General features: G+C 30.7%; 1 protein-coding gene across 1 annotated transcript in view; it reads left to right on the plus strand.

Moving 5' to 3' along the window:
* The window catches only part of ABCD2 (ATP binding cassette subfamily D member 2), a 114,036-nt gene that overhangs the window by 20,556 nt on the left and 72,177 nt on the right, over positions 1-21,303 (plus strand). Inside the window, exons 3-6 of the mRNA XM_051963156.1 lie at positions 989-1,110; positions 5,616-5,781; positions 6,721-6,815; positions 10,713-10,858. Coding sequence (XP_051819116.1) covers positions 989-1,110; positions 5,616-5,781; positions 6,721-6,815; positions 10,713-10,858 — 529 coding nt within the window. The remainder of the gene's footprint in view (positions 1-988; positions 1,111-5,615; positions 5,782-6,720; positions 6,816-10,712; positions 10,859-21,303) is intronic.

Here is a 21,303-nt window from a genome sequence, read left to right on the forward strand (position 1 = left end):
TATTATTAACTTATGTTTTTTTTTTTTTGAAAGTTGTCCTTTCATATTTTCTGTCCTTTTTCATATTGAGGAGAGGCTTGTTTTAGTTCTTTAATTATCTTATGTATGAGAACTTTATGAGAAAATTGCTATATCCACTTATAGGCTTCCCTTCTAACTATATTGAATTTACTTTCAAAAAGTATTTTCAGTTTTATGTAATCAAAATCCATTTTATCTGCTATGGGTGCCTTTATCTATAAAGACTATTAACTCTAAATTTTTAAATTTATGATCCTTTTTAATTTGCTTGTAATATATATTTTTATATTTAGGCCAAGTATCCATTTGGTTCTTATTATGATATAAGTGTAAAGGTAGGACTCTGTTGATTTCCCCAAACACTTAAAAATACAGGTGTTATGAAAAATATTCTAACTCCTCCCTCCTTTAGATTGATTTTTCCTTAAAAGGTATGATCTTCTTGAAGACTTGGTTGGCTTAGAGAAATAAAGACTCATACTGTTGATATAATTTCCTTATTACATGAGTATAAAGCAGATACCAAGTGCTCCAAAGGTGCTCTGATGCTTGAAAATGGATCTCAGGCAAGGGAGCTTTCCTCAGCTGAAAGAATTGTAGGTGCCCTCAATAAATATCCTTATTGAATATTCTCCTGCTGTAGCTAAGTAAATCTTTTTTTTTTCTTTTAAATAATTGTTGGGTGATCTTTGAATGTGTCCTTTTGTGCCTATATCTTTTCAGAAAACTGGCATGAATTAGGCATAGATCGGAATACTTTGAATCAATACTTTCATCATCTCTTCCCTGTCCAGCCCCCCCCCCCCAAAAAAAATCAGTTTAATGTAAAACTTTTCTTTAATACTAATGCATCATAAATTAATAAACTTTGAATTTTTAGCTAGAATTGAATTGATTAAAAATATGTGTAACAGTAATGGGGATAAAGGCTATTTGACAATTACAATAATAATTATTTTTTTTTAAGATTTAGAAGACGACCAGAAGCAAGCTATGGTTAGTGAACGTACAGAAGCCTTTACAACTGCACGAAATTTATTGGCGTCTGGAGCAGATGCCATTGAAAGGATCATGTCTTCATATAAGGAGGTACTGCATACTACTTATTGCCTATACTAAAAAAAAGGTATTTGAAAAATAAATAAAATATAAATAGTGAATTAATGAAAGTCATATTTAATTAGGAATCATAGCACAGAATTCATGGGAAAAACAATCTCATTAGTGACTAAAGCCTTTTTGTTGTTGATATTCATCATTTACTTTATTCTTCAAGATGTACATCATATTCCTCTTTCTTTTCTGCTTCTGGTAAGATATATAGCATTTATTTTTTAAATTAAAGAGAATTGTAATTAGTTTATTTTGATGAATTTTTGAGCATTTTGTGTCATAGGTACCTTGAAATAATTGTGACATCTGGAAGAGTTAGAGTCAATTATAGAAATTATTACACTAAAATCAAACATTATCTTCCCATGGACTCTTATTGCAGCCTGGGCTCTTCTTGTGTTTGTATTTTAACGTACCAGTGCATCTGTGATCCATACTTTGATACAGACAGAAATCTTTTTTTCTTCAATGAATCCTCTGTAGATAATTCCCTGCTTAAGGCCTTCCTATATTTTGTTTATTGAATAAGCGATGTTGTCTGGGGGCTGTCCATCTGTTAAGTCTTACTGATGTAATATGACTGACCTCCTTTTCCAAACATACTTTTCCTCAGTAATATCCTTTAAGCCACTTTTTGAATGTAGGTCACCAGTAAAAATATGCAACAATTTAACCGTGGTCACCATGCAAACCTCCAGCATCTTTTCTGTCACTCTTCTAATTTCACAGAGATTGTGATAGTCTAAAATCTTCATCTATGGAGAATCACTAGGAAAAGATCCATATTGAAAAGATGGGTCTGTGTACTAGAGAGCACCTTGAGATCATTTAAAGCACCATGCAATTTATAAAATGCAATACATTCTTCTCTCATTTTCTTAATCAGTTCTGGCTTCAACTCGTTATCTATAGGCAGTACTTATCCCAAATATATATATTAATGTTCTAAATCAAATTCATTCTAGTGTGATCTGAATAATAAGCATTTCATTTTTCATTTGTGGCTCCCTATAACCATGAAACATCTTAATGTTTTAGGGTTGGATGCAATTGTCAGAGCAATATCCATCAACAGTAGTATATATTCAAAAAATTTTCTAGAGCTAGAAGGAAACTTGGTGACTAGTCCAACTCACAGATAGAAAACAAACTCTTTTAAAACTAAGGGCCTACTATGTATTAGGCATTTTGCTGAACACTTTGTTCATTAGCTTTTGCATGAAGATCTCCAATAAGTGGGGATTTTCTTTTAAAATCTCAATCTGCATTCAACTCCAGTCCAAGTGATAAGGTGTCCCACCTTAGTTTCCAGTTTTTTGTCAATACCAAAAGAGCTGTTTTAAATATCTTTCTACATATAGGTTCCCCTTTCTTTAATACATTTGCAGTATTGACCTAGTAGTGGTATTTCTGAGTCAAAGAAAGTACAGTTTAGTTGTTTTGGAGATATCATTCCAAATTGCTTTCTAGAATGTTTGGACCACTTAATAGTTCTACTAATAATGCATTAATGCTTGCCCACATTCTTCCAGTATTAGATATTTTTGTTATTGTTGTTTTGTAAAACTGATTGGTAAGAACTGAATCACAAATGTGGCTTAAATTTGCATTTCTCCAATAAGTAGAGAGTTAGAGCATATTTTCATATGGCTTTTGGTAGCTTGGATTTTTTTCTGCGAAAATTGTTTATTCATCAAATTTATCAAAACTTTAAAATTTTATATAATTAAAATTTTCCATTTTACCTTCTATGATCCTCTCTGTCTCTTGCTTGATCATGAATTCTTTTCCTAGTCATTTATTCCTTACTCCATTAATCTGTGCAGGATGTCACTGTGTTTAAATCACAAACCTATTTGGAGCTCATCTTGGTATATAGTGTGAGATGTTAGATTGTATCTAGTTTCTGCCAAACTGTTTTCTAATTTTCCCAACAATTTTTGTTAAATAGTTCATTTTTACCCCAATAACTAGGAAATTTGGATTTATTAAACACAAGGCTATTGTATTTTGTTTGTTTCTGTATATTGTTTGTCTTATCTGTTCCACTGATCAATCTATTTCTTTCTTAGTACCAAATTGTTCTGATCATTATTGCTTGTAGTGTAAGGTTTGTAGTGTTCAGCCCACTTCCTTCCCACTTTTTTTTTCATCATTTTTGGGGGAGATTATTATTAACTTTTTTCTCCAGATGAATTTTATTGCTATTTTTTCTAGCTCTATAGAGTATCCTTTGATAGTTTAGTTATGGAAAAATAAAATTAATTTAGGAAGAATTGTCATTTTTATTTTGTCTCAACTTACCCACAAATAATGAATATTTCTCAAATTATTTAAGTGTCATTTATGCAAAGAATATTTTATAGCATATAATTTCTATGTGTTTTGACAGGTAGATGATCAAGTATTTTATAATTTGTTTCCTGTTTTTAAATTTAAAATTTGTATATTCTGTAAATTTACTAAAGGAAAAAAAGAAGGAAATAAACAATTACTAAGTGCCTATTATGTGCCAGGCACTTTGCAAATATTTTCTCATTTGATCCTTGCAACAAATCTAAGATAGTTGTGATTTTTTTTCTCTTTTTTTGCAGGTAAGGAAACTGAGGCAAATAGAGGTTAAGTATATTGTCCAGAGTCACATAGTAAGTGTCTTTGGACAAATTTGAAATCAGGTCTTCCTGACTCTAGGCCAGTGTTCTATCCACTGTGCCAAATAATTTATAGTAACATCTGAGAAAAAAGCAATAATTTTGTTTCATCTTTGCCTATGTTTGTTTTAAAATTTCTCTTGTCTTATTGTCATAGATAACATTTCTATGTGTGTTGAATAGTATCAGTGATAATGCATTTTTTTTTTTTTTTTTGGCCCATGATCTTATTGAAAAGCCTCTATTTTATTCACATAATAGATAAGGCTAGCTTTGGTTTTAAATAGAAACTAAACTTATTAAAGAAATATCTGTTTATTCTTATGCACTTTGGCATTTTTGATAGAAATGAATGTTTTATCTTGCCAAAAGCTTTTTATATCTCTTGCTGTAATCTGATTTTTTCTTGTTATTAATACAATCATTTACAATTATTGCTAATATTGAAATATTCTTGCATTCCTGATCTAAATTCAGTCTGATTATAGTGAATAATCTTTGTGATATATAATTTGGGGGGATTTATTTTCTTTTTTAATATTTTGTATTTCCTTTTGTAATTGGTTAATTTTCTTTTCATAATTTTCTTGACTTTTTCCTTCATTCTCTCTTCTTTGATTTTTTAAATTCCTTTTTAAGTTCTTTCAAGAGCTCTTTTGTGAGCTTGTGATCATTTGATGTTACTTTTTAGGAGTGGCTTTTTTAACCTTACTATCTTCCTCTAGTATGAATCCATATCTTTTTTTAAACCAAAGTAGCTATCAATAGTCCAGTTCTTTTCCCTTTGCATACACAATTTTATTTTTAATTTATCTTATTTTATTTTTAGTGGCTTAAATATTATTATCAAGTGTTAATCCTAAATTGTAGGTAATGCTTCCTTAAGCCTTAGGTCTTTTTATTTTTTTCCCCCCCTGTGGTCTGGTCAGTATTGCTAGAGCTGACTTCCCAAAACAGCAGCTTTCAATCTTCCCTTACTCATTTTCACATTCATTACTCACTCTCCATTTTCTAAGAGCAGCTCTGCTTGGTTTAGATTCTAGGGAACATCATATCCCTCAAACTACCTTTCCCTATTCCTGCTTTTCACCTTACTTTTGTGTGTGGTCTTCCCTTGTTGGATAGTAGAGCTATTAGATTAACACAACAAATTTCTCAGGATCTTAAAAGGAAAGAGAGATCTTGATTCAAGTTGGTTAGTGATTGCCTGATAAGCCTCTGGATGTAAAAGGCCTATATTGATGTTTTTACTGTACCTTTGTTGGTATCTTATGTAAGTGGATTTCTCTTTTTTATAACTATTGGTATTGTTCTTTCAGAACTGAGCATTTCTTAGGCTCCTGATTTGGGCAATCGGACATTAGGAAGATTAGTATTAATTTCATAATAAAAACAAATGTGTTTCAGAAAAAAACTAAGAAATGAAAGACTAATTCTTTCACTTACTAATGTTTCTGTTTTATACTAATTTCAAGTTAATGGCATGTTGTAGTCAAAGGAATTTCTTCCTATAAAGGCTAATTAGATGCTAAGAAAGAATCAACCCCAGAGAAAGACCTTAAAATATCATCTGGAAGTGTTTTGCTTAATTTGAAATTCTTATATTTAAAATAATATTTTATTATTTTGAGTATACTCAGTTAAATTTATTTTTATCTTATCTTTTTTGTATAATTTATGTTTATTTGTCTTAGTTACCTATGGTAGTAATATGTATGTATCATTATTAAATAATAATTTGTAAAGGTTTGACACTAAATGGAAAAGTAATTTATTTATTTAATTTAGTGTTTTCATAAGAGTGTAATATTAACTTATTTTATTTTTTAGATCACCGAATTAGCAGGCTATACTGCCCGAGTGTATAATATGTTTTGGGTCTTTGATGAAGTTAACAAAGGAATTTACAAGAGAACTGCTATTCAAGAGACTAAAAATCCTACCAGGATTGGAGATAAAATAGAATTGTCGCTCAGTGACACCTTAGAAATCAAAGGTATTGAAATAATTTTTAAAGTATTTTTCTATATAAAAATATTTCATTATTTATCAAAACATGTTTCTATAAGACTTATACCAAGGCCTTTAACTAGGCTTACTAAATACATCTTTGCAAAATTAATAGTTGCTACAATAGCTGATCCTTACATCAGCTATTGTTTAATCTAATATTAGATTAGGAACTGTGCCTAGTTTAATATCCATACTATTTCACTTTGAACAGCTGCAGAATTATCAGAGACAATTTTGTGAACTACACAAGATACAGAAATAGTTGTTTAAAATTTAAATTCATATTTCCTGGTGGCTTAGCACTAATGTCAGATATTTTAATGTAAATATGTCTATTATGCAAAGTTATTGTTCAGTCATTTCAATTGTGCTGGGACCCCAAATGGAGTTTTCTTAGAAAAGACAGTGGTTTGCCATTTCTTTCTCTAGCTTATTTTACAAATGAGGAACTGAGGCAAACAGGATCAAGTGACTTGTTCAGGGTCACACAGCTACTGGTTGTAGGAGACCACAATTGAATTCAAAAAGATGAATCTCCAGCACTATCTACTCTGCCACCTAGCTTCTTGTTGTGAATAAGCACTGTACTATTACCCATTTCATACTTTTACCCAAAGTGCATTTATTTGAAAATCCAGTATTTTGAATGTGTATTTTCATATAATAATATCCATTTCAATTGTTCAGTTTTCTATTACTATATTTTTCTTTTTGTATGATTTAAAATTTTAATATTACCATTTTATTAGTATTGTCCAGAAGAAAAAAAAATAAAGTAATAGTATAGATATAATAAAATCTATTTTAAAAAACAACTAATCCTATTAAAGTTAAAATAAACTTTTTAAAATGATAAGCAACTTACATAGCAAATTAATCAAGGTGATGCTTTTCAAACTTTTTAATTTTCCTTAAATTATAGGAAAAGTTATCGATGTTGATCATGGAATTATTTGTGAAAATGTCCCTATTATAACACCAGCTGGAGAAGTGGTGGTTTCCAGGCTAAACTTCAAAGTAAGATGAATTCAAGAATCTTCTAACTTTTAATCACACTAGTATAAATCATCTCAGAACTCATTTACTTTCTGTTAATTGTTTGAAGAAGCTTATGGAAAGGAGGGGAAAATGAAGAAAGGTAGTGGCTCAATTATAGATGGAAGCAGTTCTCCTTCTGGAAACAGTTAAAAGAGATATTTGATTTCCTTTTCTATATTTTTAGATTGAAAGTCAAATTAGATTATAGGAGCAATATGACTTTTCCTTAAAAATGAATATTTGAAAATAAAATGGCATTTGTTCTATTTTTCCTGTGTGAATTACTCTAAAACATAAGCCTTTATTGTAATATGATCATGGCTAAAATTTGCTAATAACCTAATATACCTATGAGTACTACTTTATATAACAGGGACTAATATTAGAAAATCATAAAAGTTGAATTTGCTCCTGTATAGATTGTGTTGAAAAATTATTAACTTAAGATCCTAGATTTTTGTGGTTAAAATATGTAAAAGTATTTGATAGACTGCCTAGAAATATGACAAAAATATGTGGAATCCTAAAGCTATAATAATATGACAAATACTAATTACTAGTCACAGCAGATGAATTTAATTTAAAATTTAAAAAATGTTGACAACAAAAATGCAATCAAAAAATTAATACACTGATTTCTAAAATCTAATTACTGACAAGAAGTATATTGAGTTAGAAAATAACAAAGGAAAGAATTAGAACCACTCAAAAGAAAGATAAACAGAATTAGTAAATTTGATGGAAATTATGTATTCCTTCTACAACTTTAGGAAGTTGTATATCTTTATTTTTTTGTAGTGTGAATTATAGAAAATTGCCTTATATTCAGTGCTATCTTTATATGGACCTATAATTTGATTTTTTCATGGTGATTTTAGAATAAGATCTGAATATGAATACTGATTAGATATCTGTTAAGGGAAAAAAAAATCTTCAAATTAAATCTGTTAAGTTGTATACTTCTTTAAAAAATCAAGCCTTTATTTCATTGGTGCAGGTAATTAATGAAGACAACAATTTTATGCTCTGCATGGAGCCTGTGTCAAAAATATGTAGTAGACATGTCAGAAGTAAGATCAAATCAAATTCTTAACTCTGTGTCCTGTTCTCTGTCTACTACACAGTAGTTTCTAGTAAATAGAGTATATTTTAATTATGCATCATTAATTAAAGTACATATAATCTTTCTATCCTTCATACATTATTTCTTGTCAGTACTGGCAAACCATCATAAATTCTTGTTAGAATTAACAAAGTTCTTGAATTCCTCCTCATTTTTGATTGTTATCTAATTTTTAAAAGAATGACCCAGAGTGATATGTTTAAATTCTGAATTTTCTCAGTAAAAAGTCAGAAATTTCCCCCTTGTTTTATTTCCTTCCCTCTGAAATTGCCCCCATATTTTTTTCTGTATATTTATCTTATATCTTGTTTATAGATAATTATATATTATCAATAGATTGTTAGCAAATCACTTAACTTTTGTCTGCTTCAGTTTCCTCATTTATAAAATTTAAGGTTAAAATGAAAGACGATGTCAAAGTGCTCTGAAGACATTAAAATATTACATACATTATTATTATCATTATCATCATCATAACATTTGCTTTTACTTCTTCAAAGGGAAGACTTCTCTCTCAATCTCTTTAAGAGTTTTAGTCATAGATAAAAATGAGCTGATTATATTTTAATTTGAAAGTTATCTAATAGAGAGTTATCCAATATATATGGTTTGGACAGTATGGAATTTCTTATCGAGCATAAAAAGCTACACATGATACATGTACATATAATTCATAGTATTGAAAAGATTGCAGTTAATAGTTTTTGCACTATTTTAGGTACAAGAAAAAAATACATCTTCTGATTAGATAGATAAATAATCTTGCAAGTTCGTGGTACATCCAATTTGTTTTATAAAGCAAATCATTAATATGTAGATAAATGGAGATTCAGCTTAATGTAAAAAAAAATTTCATAATAGTTAGAAAAACGGAGATATATATCTTTAGGGTAACTCTATGAGACTATAAACCATAGAGATAGTACTGACCTACTTTGAAGTAGAGGGAGTTTCATTTGCAGGTAGTTCCTTATACTCATGAAATTAATAGTCAGACAGCATTTATCAAGCATGTACTATGTGCCAAGCACTGTGCTAAGTGATGGGGATAAAAAAAAAGGCAAAGGCCTTGCCCTCAATGAGTATATATTCTAATGGGGGAAATAATATGTAAATAGCCCTATATACAAGATATAAAGAGTGTTGTTCAGTTGTTTCCAACTCTTTGGAATTTGAAGGGTTTTTTTTGGTAAAAATAGTAGAGTAGTTTGCCATTTCCTTCTCCAGCTCATTTTACACATATGGAAACTGAGGCAAATGGGATTCAGTGACTTGCATAGGGTCATAAGCCAGTAAGTGTCTGACACCAGATTTGAACTCGGAACGATAAGTTTTTCTGACTCCAGTCCTGCCTCTCTATCCACCATGCAACCTAACTGGCTTACATACAGTAGATAATTTGAAAGGAAAGGTATTAACAGCTAGGTTTGGAAAGGTCTCCTGCAGAAGTTTTAACTGTCTTGAAAGAAGGCAAGGAGACCAAGAGGTGTAGGTGAAGGGGTAGAGAATTCTAGGAACGGAGGACAGATGGTACAAAGGCATTTCCCAAGTCCCAGTTCCTTTGCCATATACTGAAAAAATTGAAATGACCGTTGCTGACTTTCAAATGAAATGTATCAATTGGTGTGTTTTAAAATGCAATCTATATTTTATATATAACACAAACTTTTATATATTCAAATATATTATATATAATTTATTTATATATTATGTAAGATATAACAGAATGTAAATATACATATGAGGTAAAAATATTAAATTTTCATAAATATTTAAAAAATATTTTTAACCAAACTAGCATCATAGTATAGTGAATTAGAGAGCCAAAGCTATGAATCAGGAAGACCTATGTTAAAAGTCCTATTTCTAACAAATGCTGGCTTTTTAAAAAACTTAAGCAAGTCACTTAACCTCTTGGTATCTCAAGACACTTTAATTTGTTGATTGGCATTTTTGATAGAATTTCTTCACCAGGATATACACCAGTGAGACCATAAGATCAGTAAAAAAATAGTAGTAACCTATTTTTAATACTTTAAAATTATTTCCTAAGTAATTATTTCTTTATATATATAATCCATTTCAAATTTGAATGGAATATACTTACTAAATATTTTGAATTTTAGTGAGTCGGAATGAGGGTTTATTCTTATTCTTATTTTCTTTGGAATTTTTAAAAAGATTTTTTGATCTTCAGATTCTATTTAAAGACTTAAATTAATATTTTCAGCCATAATAAATGCTTTCCTTTGTTTCATGGAATACATTTTATATGTCAGCATTTAGCACAACACCTGGTGCATGCATCTAATAGTATACATTTAATAAATGTTTCTTTATTATTTGATCATGGCTTTTATTATGTATATAAAGACAGAATGTCTAGCACGATGTCTTGCATAAAATTGGAAGGGACCTTAGAGGCCAACTTGTTCAATCCATACCTGAAGAAGAATGCTCTCTCTAACATACCTAACAACTTATCATCAAGCTTTTGCTCACAGCGGAACTCACTATCTCCCAATGTAGACTATTCTACTTATATACAGTTCTAATTATTCAAGAGTTTTTCCTTCTTTCAAGCTTGAATTTTCCTCTTTGCAACTTCTGCTCATTACTTCCAGAAGACATAGTTTTAAATATTTTTGAATGAATGACATGCATAATACAGCACTAAATGTTTTGAAAGAAATATTTATCTAGAAATTTCCTGATATACTCAGAGGCATAAAAATAATTTTCAATTATTTTAGGTACAAGAAGGAATGCATCTTCTGATAACTGGTCCCAATGGTTGTGGGAAGAGTTCTCTCTTCAGGATTTTAAGTGGGCTATGGCCTGTATATGAAGGAGTCCTCTATAAACCCCCACCTCAGCATATGTTCTATATTCCACAAAGGTATGTGCTTCTCTCTAGTCCACAAAAAGGTTTTAATATTTCTTGTTAAAATGAACTAGCAGCAATTCTCTAGAAATTGAGTTTTTTTTTAGCTTGAAGAATAAAAGATTTGGTGAGTATGGGAAGAGGGGCAGCAGATGTTAGAACTATGGTGAAACATTTCAGGATTGTCATGTAAAAGAAGGGTAAGACTTGTTCTGTTTGGTTTAAGAAGGTATCTGAGCACGTCATTACAGAAGTAAGAACCAGAGAGAATAAGTAATGTTCCTAAAATCATGTAGCTAGAATGATGTTAAAGTTAGAATTAGAATTCATATCTTTCAACTTTCAGTCCAAACGCCTTCTATGTTATATACCATATCATAGTGTATAATTGTTTCCATATATCACCTCATACCTCACACAAATTATATATGAATAAATATAAAAATTAAATTGGAACAGCATATGACAAAATAAATTTTGTTACATAAGAAATGATCAAATGTTTAGATTCAGAAAAACTTTGTGAACAAATCAGTCAGCAAGCATTTATTAAGGGCCTATTGTATGCTTAGGAAGACATATGATTAATGTAGAGTCAAGTGGGCAGAGCCTGGAGAACATTTTTAACAACTACAATTCAGAAAACTGATAATGAAGCATATTTTCTACTTCCTAGATAAGAGATGATACACAGTTTTGCTTGAGAGTACTTGTTAGAGATTTGGCAAGGGTGAATGTTGAAAATGATTTATGCATATGTTTTGAAAATAAAAATCTTTAATCAAAAAAGGAAAAAAAGAAGATATGAACAAAGGTGAAGTTGACTGGACAGCATAAAGCCAAAGACAAGACAAAAAACCTATTCAATAGTCCTGCTTACATTTTTCATGTTTTAGTGTTTTAAATACCAATCACATGTGACAGCATGATAGGTAGGAGTTATAGGTTAACATACATCTTACATTTTTATCCGGGCACATTTAGGAATGGATGTTTAAAGTATCTTTTGTAGTAAAGAAAATAGATGTCTTATATCTGAAAAAAAAAAAAAAAACAAAAGAGAGAATACTTCTTAGAAGGGAAGGCTTTTATTGGAGAGAGGAAAGAGTTAGAAGGGATTGAGTAGACAATGATAGTGGCATTGATATCATGTCCAGAAGAGGAAGGCGAGGATGATGATGGAAGGAAGACTATCTGTGAAGTCAGAGGATCTACGTTAAAAGATTGCCTCTGATGGTTAGTTAATATCTATATAATATCAGTCCCTGGGCCCCCATTTCCTCACCTGTGAAATGAGAAATGGAATAAATGACCTCTAAAGGCTTTTCTAGTTTTAAATATATTAAAAATAAATAAAAATGTTAAATTTAAATAGTTTTAAAATATTTAAATATAAACAAAATTAAATATCTAGTTTTAAATATTTAAATATAAATACATTTTTTAACCTATTGGAAAAATTGAGGATCTTTTGTGATGACCGCATATTTAAAATCAGCCGGAGTCAGGAATTTAGGTTAGGGGAAAATCATAGATCTTTATTCTTAACGCAGGTGAAGAAGGATCAAAAGTGAAGGGGAATCAGAGGTGAAGGGGGATCAGAGGTGAAGGGGAATTAGCAATGTGAGCAGCTGTGACAAGACGGCAGCCAGAGTCTCTCTTTCCGCTTCTTTCCCCGCCCCCCCTGCTCCACCCAACAAAATTGTCATTTCCTATACAACACATCAGGACTTGCCCAAAGAGTGGGCGGGGGCCATTCTTTCTCCAAGCATATATATTAATAGAGTATGGTCCAATTACTATTTAGCCTCATGTGCTTGGGACCTCAGTGCATCAATTCGAGCCTCAGTCCATTATATCTCCTGCTTTCTTTTATTATAATCTTTAGTTTGGGAAAAAGAAGTGTAAAGAGAGCCCCAAAAGCTGTTTTTAAAGGGAAATATTATAGAACAGTTCTTTTTCTCTCTGGACCCAAAAGGAAGATCTAGAAGCAGTGAATAAAAGTTGCAGAGTGTGTGTGTGTAAAACTATACAACATATTTCTATTTACCAGTTTTTTCCCTGGATAGGAATGACATATTCCTTCTTAGGTCCTTTGTAGTTGATTGAGTATTTATATTTATAATATTCAAACTGACTTAAAGTTGTTTTTAGAATAATATTGCTGTTGCTATTTAAAATGTTCTCTTGGTTCTGCTTATTTCACTCTTATTTCACTCTTCATTATCAAAGTTTTCCATGTTTTCCTAAAGTCAACCAGCTCATCTTTCCTTATAGCACAGTAATATTCCATCACAATTTTATACCACAACTTGTTCAGCCATTCCCCATTTGATGGCCATCCTTCAATTTCTAATTCTTTGCCACCACAAAGAAAACTGCTATAAATATTTTAGATATCACCTTGAGAAACACACCTAATTTTTCATAATTTCTTTTTATATTTTTGAGCGTTTGTTCTTCCAAATGCATTTTGTTATTTTTTCTAGCTTAATACAATAATTTTTTTTCGTAATTTAATTGGGATGGTATTGAATAGATAGATTAGTTTACATAAAATTGTTGTTTTATATAGTCTCCACTTACCAATGAACAATTAATATTTCTCCAGTTATTCAAATCTGACTTTGTCTAAAAATGTTTTATAATTATGTTCATATAGTTCCTGGATTTGTTTTGGTAGATATACCCAGGTATTTCATATTGAATATAGTTATTATAAATGGGTGGCTCTTATTATCTCCTCTTGAAGGGTTTTGTTGATGATATATAGAAATGCTGATGATTTATATAGATTTATTTTATATTCTATTACTTTGGTAAAATTATTATTTCCCTAACTTTCTGGTTGGATCTTTAGGATTTTTCAAGTACATTATCATATCATCTGCAAAAATAGTTGTATTACCTCATTGCCCATCATGATTCTCATTTAGATGATATAGTATTTGGTGCATATTGGTTTAGTATTGATATTGCTTTATTTTCTATGGTACCTTTTATCATAATCTAGTTTCCCTGTTTATCTCTTTTAATTAAATCTGTTTTAACTTTAACTTTGTCTTAGAAAATGATTATTATCCCTGCTTTTTTTTACATCAGCTAAAACACAATAAATTTAACCCCAGTTCTTTATTTCCACTCTGTTTTCTCATTTTAAAACATATTTCTTATAAGCACCATATTGTTGAATTCTGACTTTTACTCCATTCTTCTATCCATTTCCCTTTCATGGGTAAATTCATCCCCTTCACATTCACAGTTACAATTACTAGTTACATATTTCCATCCATCCTATTTCTCCTCTTTATTCTTTTCACCTTTTCTTGTTAGCCTATCCCTCTTTATACAACAGATTTACTTCTAACCATTATCTTCTTTATTTGCACTCTTTTCAAGAATCCTTCTCTTGTCCTGTCTTGCTGCTGTCCTATTCCTTAATCTACCATTCCTTTAAGTCTTCCCTGTTCTTTCACCCTGCTCTCCTAAATCTTAATCTACCTATGCTTAAAAAGTCCCTTTCTTATCTTCTCCACTTACCCTCCTGGTTTTTTTTTTTTTTTAATAAATTTAAAAGATTTATATTCTTCTAAATGTATTTAATTCCCTCCTTAACCTAGTTTCTGATGAGAATAAAGTTCTGGCACTACCAGCTCTCCACCCCCTCCTACCTTCACAGTAACAATTCTTTCATTCATGCCTCATTTTTATGAGATAATTACTCCATTTTGCCTCTCCCTACTCAATTTTATTCAGCCCCCAAGCCTTCCATCTATGTATGACCTTTTAAACTACCTAAGAAATGACAATATTCTTAAGAGTTACAGATAACATTACCATATAAGAATTTAACAATTTGACCTTATGAGTGAGTTCCTTAAACTTGATCTTTAAACTTAGATCTTATTCAACTTTTTCATTGAATTCTGTTGTTTTGGGGGATTTTTATTTTATTTTTTTTATCACAAATACCTGAAAGTTTTTCAATTCATTAAATGTCCTTTTTTTTTTTTAAATCCAGAATTTTACTGAGCTTTACTATGTAAGTTATTTTTGGTTGGTAACCAATCTTCTTTGTTCTTTGAAATTATAATGTTCCAAATTCTTCAATCTATTAATATAGAAGCTGCAAGACCTTACGTTATCCTGGGTGCAGCTCTATTGTATTTAAAATGCTTTTTTTCTTGCTACTTATAGTATTTTTTCCTTAATCTGGGAGTTTTGAAACGATATGAGATTCCCATGAGAATTTTCATTCTTGGGATCTCTTTCAGGTAATGAATGATGGATTTTTTCTTGTTTCTATTTTACTCTCTTTTTCTATAACTAGAATAATTTTCCTTAATGATTTCTTGTTATATCATACTTAGTTTTTTTTTAACAAGATATAAGATACAAGAAATCATTGTAATATACTTAGTTTTTTTTTGTTATCATAACTTGCAGGTAGTCCAACAATTCTTATATTATCTCTTTTCCATCTGTTCTCTAGATCAGTTGTTTTTCTAATGAGATGTTTCACATTCTCTTCTATTTTTTCATTCTTTTAATTTTATTATTTTTGGTGTCTTATGAAGTTATTAGCTTGCCCTTGCCCAATTCTAGTTTTTAAGGAGTCATTTTCTTCCTTAAGATTTTTGGATCTCTTCCAATTGGTTGGCTTTCTTTTCATAATTTACTTGATTTTCTTGGGTTCTTGTTTTTTCTTTTGTTTCCTCATCTTTATATGATTTTTAAAGTTCTTTTAAAGCTCTTTCAAGAACTCTTTTTGAACTTGTTACTATTTAACATTTTCCTTTGAAGTAGGAGTGATTTTTAAAAACTTAATTATCTTCTTCTGAGTGTGAACCAGATCTTCTCTGTCCCCTTAGTAGCTATCTGTGATCACATTCTTTTTTCTTTTCTTACTCATTACTCTTAAACAGTTAATTTTTAATGATTTATTATCAGAGTCAAGTTCTAGTCCTGAGAGATGAGAAGAGATATGTCAGGCTTCAGGTTTTTCATACCATTGTTTTTAAGTACTGTCAAGGTTTTGGTCATTCTTCTCTCATCTTGAGCCACTTTTAGGGCCCTTCATTGCTCACTCTTCCTCATTCACAGCTATAGCTTGGGACTACCTCTAGGCAGCTCAACTTAGCTTGATGTTCTGGGGCAGTTAATTTTTCCCTGCCTAGATATCCGAATCTCACACTGAGCCTGAAATGAAAATTCCTGAATTCCAGGCTGCTACTCCATACATCTCTACCTCAGAACTTGTTGTTTATTGCCTGAAAGTGTTTTTTCTGCTCTTCAAACTACTTATATAAAAAACAAAAAAAGATAATTCACAAAAAGGGAAGAGAAAATAAAATAGCTATCTGAAAGTATTTTGCTCAGTGGTACCAACAAAATTGCTGATTTGGATGAAATATATGAATATTTACAAAAATGTAAAACCCCTACATTAATAAAACAAGAAATCAATTATTTAAATAAATCTATATCAGAAAAAGAAATTGAACAAAATTCAAATGAACTTCCAACGAAAAACCTCCAATACATGGATTTTACAAGTAAATCCCACTAAATACTCAAACAGTGAATCTAAACATATGAATTATTTGAATAAAATGGAAAGAGACCCTTCTTATTTCTTTCTAGATACATATATGGTCTTAGTATCTAAGTCAGGTAGAGATGAAACAGAATAACAAAACTATAGATTAATATTCCTAATGAATATTTATGTAACAATATTAAATAAAACATTAGCAAATAGACTAAAATAACAAATTTTAAAAGATTACACATTATCATCATCTATTATTATTATTATTATTGGATATATATTAGGAACTTAAGATCAGTTCAAAATGAGAAACTATAAACCTTATAGACTGTTAAAAGCAAAAATAATTAAAACCATATGATTATAATAATAGATACTAACTTTTGTTGAAATCTAACACTAACTTCTTTTTAAAAAATAAACACTAGAAAGCATAGTAATAAATGGACTTTTCCTTAATATGGTAATTAGTGTTTATCTAAGACTGAGAGTAAGCATTATATGTAAGTAAGAAATGTTTGAGGTTATTCCAATTATAACAGGGATTAAGCAAGAATATCTTTTCACCTTTTTATACCTTGATAATTGTGCTCCAAAATATCCTCTATATTATGAATTTTCTACATTTTTTAAAGGTAATAAACATTCTCTAGTCTCTTCTATACTCAAAAAAAAAATTCCTTTCCTCAAAACACCTTATTTCTCTCTTTCTCTTCTATAAGTAATTTATATTCATTACTTTCACTTTATTTCTATCCTTTAATTCCTTGCAGTCTAACCTCTTCCTCTTCTGTAGAAACAAATCTCTCAAGTTTACTAAATTCATTCTTATCTATAAATACAATGGGATTTTTTTCTATTCTCACCCTCCCTTGAATTCTTAGCAATCTTTGATGCTCTTGATCTTTTTCTTTGTATCATCTGTTTCCTTGACTTCACTGACCAACCTCAGATAATTCTCCATTTGCCACTCTCCTTTTCTTCTAGATCTCCTTGGTTGCCTCTCTTTCCTGGGTTTCATTTTTGCATTTCTCTTCTTCTTTCTTCTTCAGTGACCCTTTCAGTTGTTATCTTCATGCAGAAAGCTTTCATAACTATATTGCTCAAACTCCTACTCCAGAACTCTTATAACTGCTTACTATCTCCATCTATATGTGCTTAAATTCATCTCTCAACTTCTTACTCCCACTCTTTTGCCCAATTATCTCTTTTCTAGTACTGGCAACACTGCTCTACCAATAATCTGACTCATAATTTTGCAGTTATCTTTGACTGTTCTATTTCAGTCACCATCACCACTACCACCACCACCACCTAGTTATTTGCTAAGTTTTGTCAGTTCTACCACTAAAATATCTGTTATTTTAGACACCTTACTATTGCAATAGCTTCTAGCCTCTCAACCTGTCTTTTCATTCACCATTCATATTACTTCATATTACTGTTCAAGTAATCTTATAAATAATTTACTCTGATCACATTATTTTACTTAGAATAATTTTTCAAATAAGTGCTTCCCTAATATCTACTAAATAAAGTATGTAACCTGATCATGATATTCACAACATTTTCACAACTTGACTTCATTTTCCACTCTAAGTTCCAGTCAAATATGTACTGATGCCCTATTTTTGGCCTGTTTTCTCACATTTCCATGCTTTTTCTCATGCTATGTCTAAAATTCATTTCCCCAATCTTTAATTTCTATCTGTTCAAATCAAATAATCAATAAGCACTAAGTGCCAGGCATTATGCTAGGTGCTGAGGATACAGATACAAAAAATGAAAGAATCCCTGATCTCAGGAAGTTTGAATTCTATCAAGGAGACATCCATATATAAATATATGCAGAATAAATATAAAACAAATACAAGGAAGTTAGAAAGGTAGAACACTTGGTATCAGCAAAGGTATCATGTGGAAGTCAGTGCATGAGCTAAATCATGAAGTAAGTTGATTTTATGAGACAGAGATAAGGAAGAAATACATTCTAGTCGTGAGAAGGCCTAGAACTAAAGCAAAGAAAGTGCCCAATTGGTGTGCCTTGAGCAAAGAATAAAGAGAAAATAAGTCTTATCTGGACTGAGAGTGTAAGAAGGGAAATAATTATTAGACTGAAAAGGAAGAATGAGGGTAGGTTAGGAAGAGTTTAAAAATCAAACTGTCTAATTTAGCCTGTAAGTAATAGGAAGGCACTAGCGTTTATTGAACAAGCAATGCTTTGGCCTCCTCTATGTTTGAGGAAAATCATTCTGGAAGCTGTGTAGAGGTTGGACGGTGTGGGATTATGGGGCCACTAAAATGATTCATGTAACAGGATTTGGAAGTATCACCTCAGATCTGGGAGATATCAGGGACCTGTTTCTGGCAGAAAGCATTCTATGTTCCCTCTTACCAGGGTGGAAATAGCCTCTTTCCATTGGCTGTGCATTGGCTGGAACAGACTATATTATTATTATTACTATTATTTCATATGGATAAAGATACAACAAAGAGGAAAGAGAAAGAGCATCAGATAGGCCAGAATAGAGAGTAGTGTAATGAAAACAGAAAGGGAAATATCTAGGAGAAACTGGGGAAAAAGCCCCAACTAATACCAGGTTTGACAATTTGGAGATAATTTTGGAAAGTACAATTTCACTGGAGTTCAAATTGCAAAGATTATTTAGCCAAAAAGATTATAGTAAATGACTATAATGGAAAGTTATTGTGCAGTACTGAATGAAGTATAAAAAAATTCAGAAAAAAATTGAAAGATATGCATAAACTAATATAGAGGGAAGTAAATAAAACCAAGAAAACAATATAAATCAAGAACTAAAACAATATAAATGGAAAAGGTCATAAGAGGAAGTTGAAAAGCAACGAAAATCCTAACGTCCCTCCATTTCTTTGAAGCTCAATTCAACTGCCTCATCTTTCATGAAATATTACCCCACCTAACTGAAAATGATCTCTCCCTTCTCAGATTCCTTGTTGCACATGCCCGTACTTCTCCTTTGCACTTATCACATTCTGCCTTGTGTCAAAGAAAACATATTAATAATGTACTCTGTTGTAAGCACTAGTCTTCCAGAAGCCATTTTTATTAACTCATTATTAAATCCAACCCCTATTCTGCTTGAGAGAAATGTCCTCAGACCCCCCCAAGACAACTCTTTCTCTCATCAAGATTTTTAAAATTAACATCAATAGGATTCTTTTTAAAGAGTAAATTTTACAACATGATAAAATATAGTTACACATTTTAAGATAAGATAAAAGATCATTTTGCTTCATTCAATCAGAACCCTTATCACTTAATCTTGGAGAATCTTTTCCTTAAAACCAATTGATCTCTGTATAGAGGTTTATTTTCCACCTGGTCATAGGAGACTAGAAGTAATCAAAGAGACCACCTCCTTCTGATTAACATAAAACCATCTTTGGGAAAGTGGGAAGGAAGCCATTGTTTTTAGGTGAATTAATCACAACCACCTGCCTTTCCTTGTCCTTGTTTTGTCATCCCCAAAGTAAGGAGTCTTTCTTCTTGGGCTGATCTTGGGAAGAAAATACTTCTTCAGAATTGATAAGTAGAAAGAAACTAATTTGGGTTTATTTTTCTTATTAATTCAAAGCTTTAGACTATAGCACTTTAAAAAATGTTTTCTCAATATTTCTAAAAGGGCAATGGGAAATGTTTGAAGGGGTGGGAGGGAACACTTTGCATTCTCCATTTTTTTTGGGCTGAACACAATTGTAAAAGTAATCTATGTTCATTCTCATTTTTATTTTTGCTAATCGGTCACAGGACATATTATTTTAGTTCAAAGACTCTTTACCAAAGGCACCACACTGCCAAAAGGATTGTAAACACAAGAATTCCTGTGTCCACTTTGCTCAAAATGTGTTCTCTGCATTTTACTGTAATACATGAGATGCAGCAAAACAATGAAGAAAAGAACATCCCCTCTACTCTATATAACAGTAAGCCATATGACATAAGATTTAAGAGCATGATCTTGAATTAGAATTCAGAAAACAGTGCTGTAAATAAGAATAGAACCCAGCACTCCAATGGACTTAAGTTTATAACCTTTTAATCTTTTGAATAGTAGCCAGAAAGGCAGAAAGATGAGCAAAATTAAAATGGATCAAGGTGGTCCAGATTAAAATCATTCTTCTGTTAGTCAGCTGGCCAATAAATAATGTGATCTTAGTCATAGCCATTACAAAATAAATATATTGAATATTTATATATCTTTGTGTTTATATACATATATATTTATCCAGATATATCTATTTATCTAAGTATATTTATCTTGAAACTTTCAATATAACTCTCATCTAGAGTATATAGTTCCTATTTTTTTGTTTAAATCAGCATATCTTATCATATTCTACAATTACACTCTAATCTCATATTTTTGTACACATTGATAGTAGATAAAAAGTTTACTATTGATTTTCTATAGTTAATATCTGGCTTTATTGTAGGAGTATTTATGAATAAATCAAACTATGTCAGGGGCTTGATGGTTTATACACTATGATAATTTGCCTCATTCAGCCTTCCCAGAATCCCTAAAATAGACGGTACATTATGATCAGCTTAACTTAACGCTTTGACATAACTCTATGGCCATAAATTAAAAGAGATTCTTAATTCTTTGAACTTTCAAGTCAACACTAATAAGTGAAATATGGCATATATCTATTCAGTTAAGACATTTTCTTTTACCTCACATCATGTTCTATCTCATTGTAGTATAGCAGCTTAATAGACAACCTTACTCATTAATAAGGAGAAGAGAATTTTTATATCATAGTCTGGTACAAAAATGACATACACTTTTACCCAAATTCACTTGGTGCTTTTAAAATTAAGATCCTCTCATTTGGGCAATTTGGAGGTTTTGACATACTTTTC

The sequence above is a fragment of the Antechinus flavipes genome, chromosome 5, assembly GCF_016432865.1.
Source record: "Antechinus flavipes isolate AdamAnt ecotype Samford, QLD, Australia chromosome 5, AdamAnt_v2, whole genome shotgun sequence".
Classification (NCBI taxonomy): domain Eukaryota; kingdom Metazoa; phylum Chordata; class Mammalia; order Dasyuromorphia; family Dasyuridae; genus Antechinus; species Antechinus flavipes.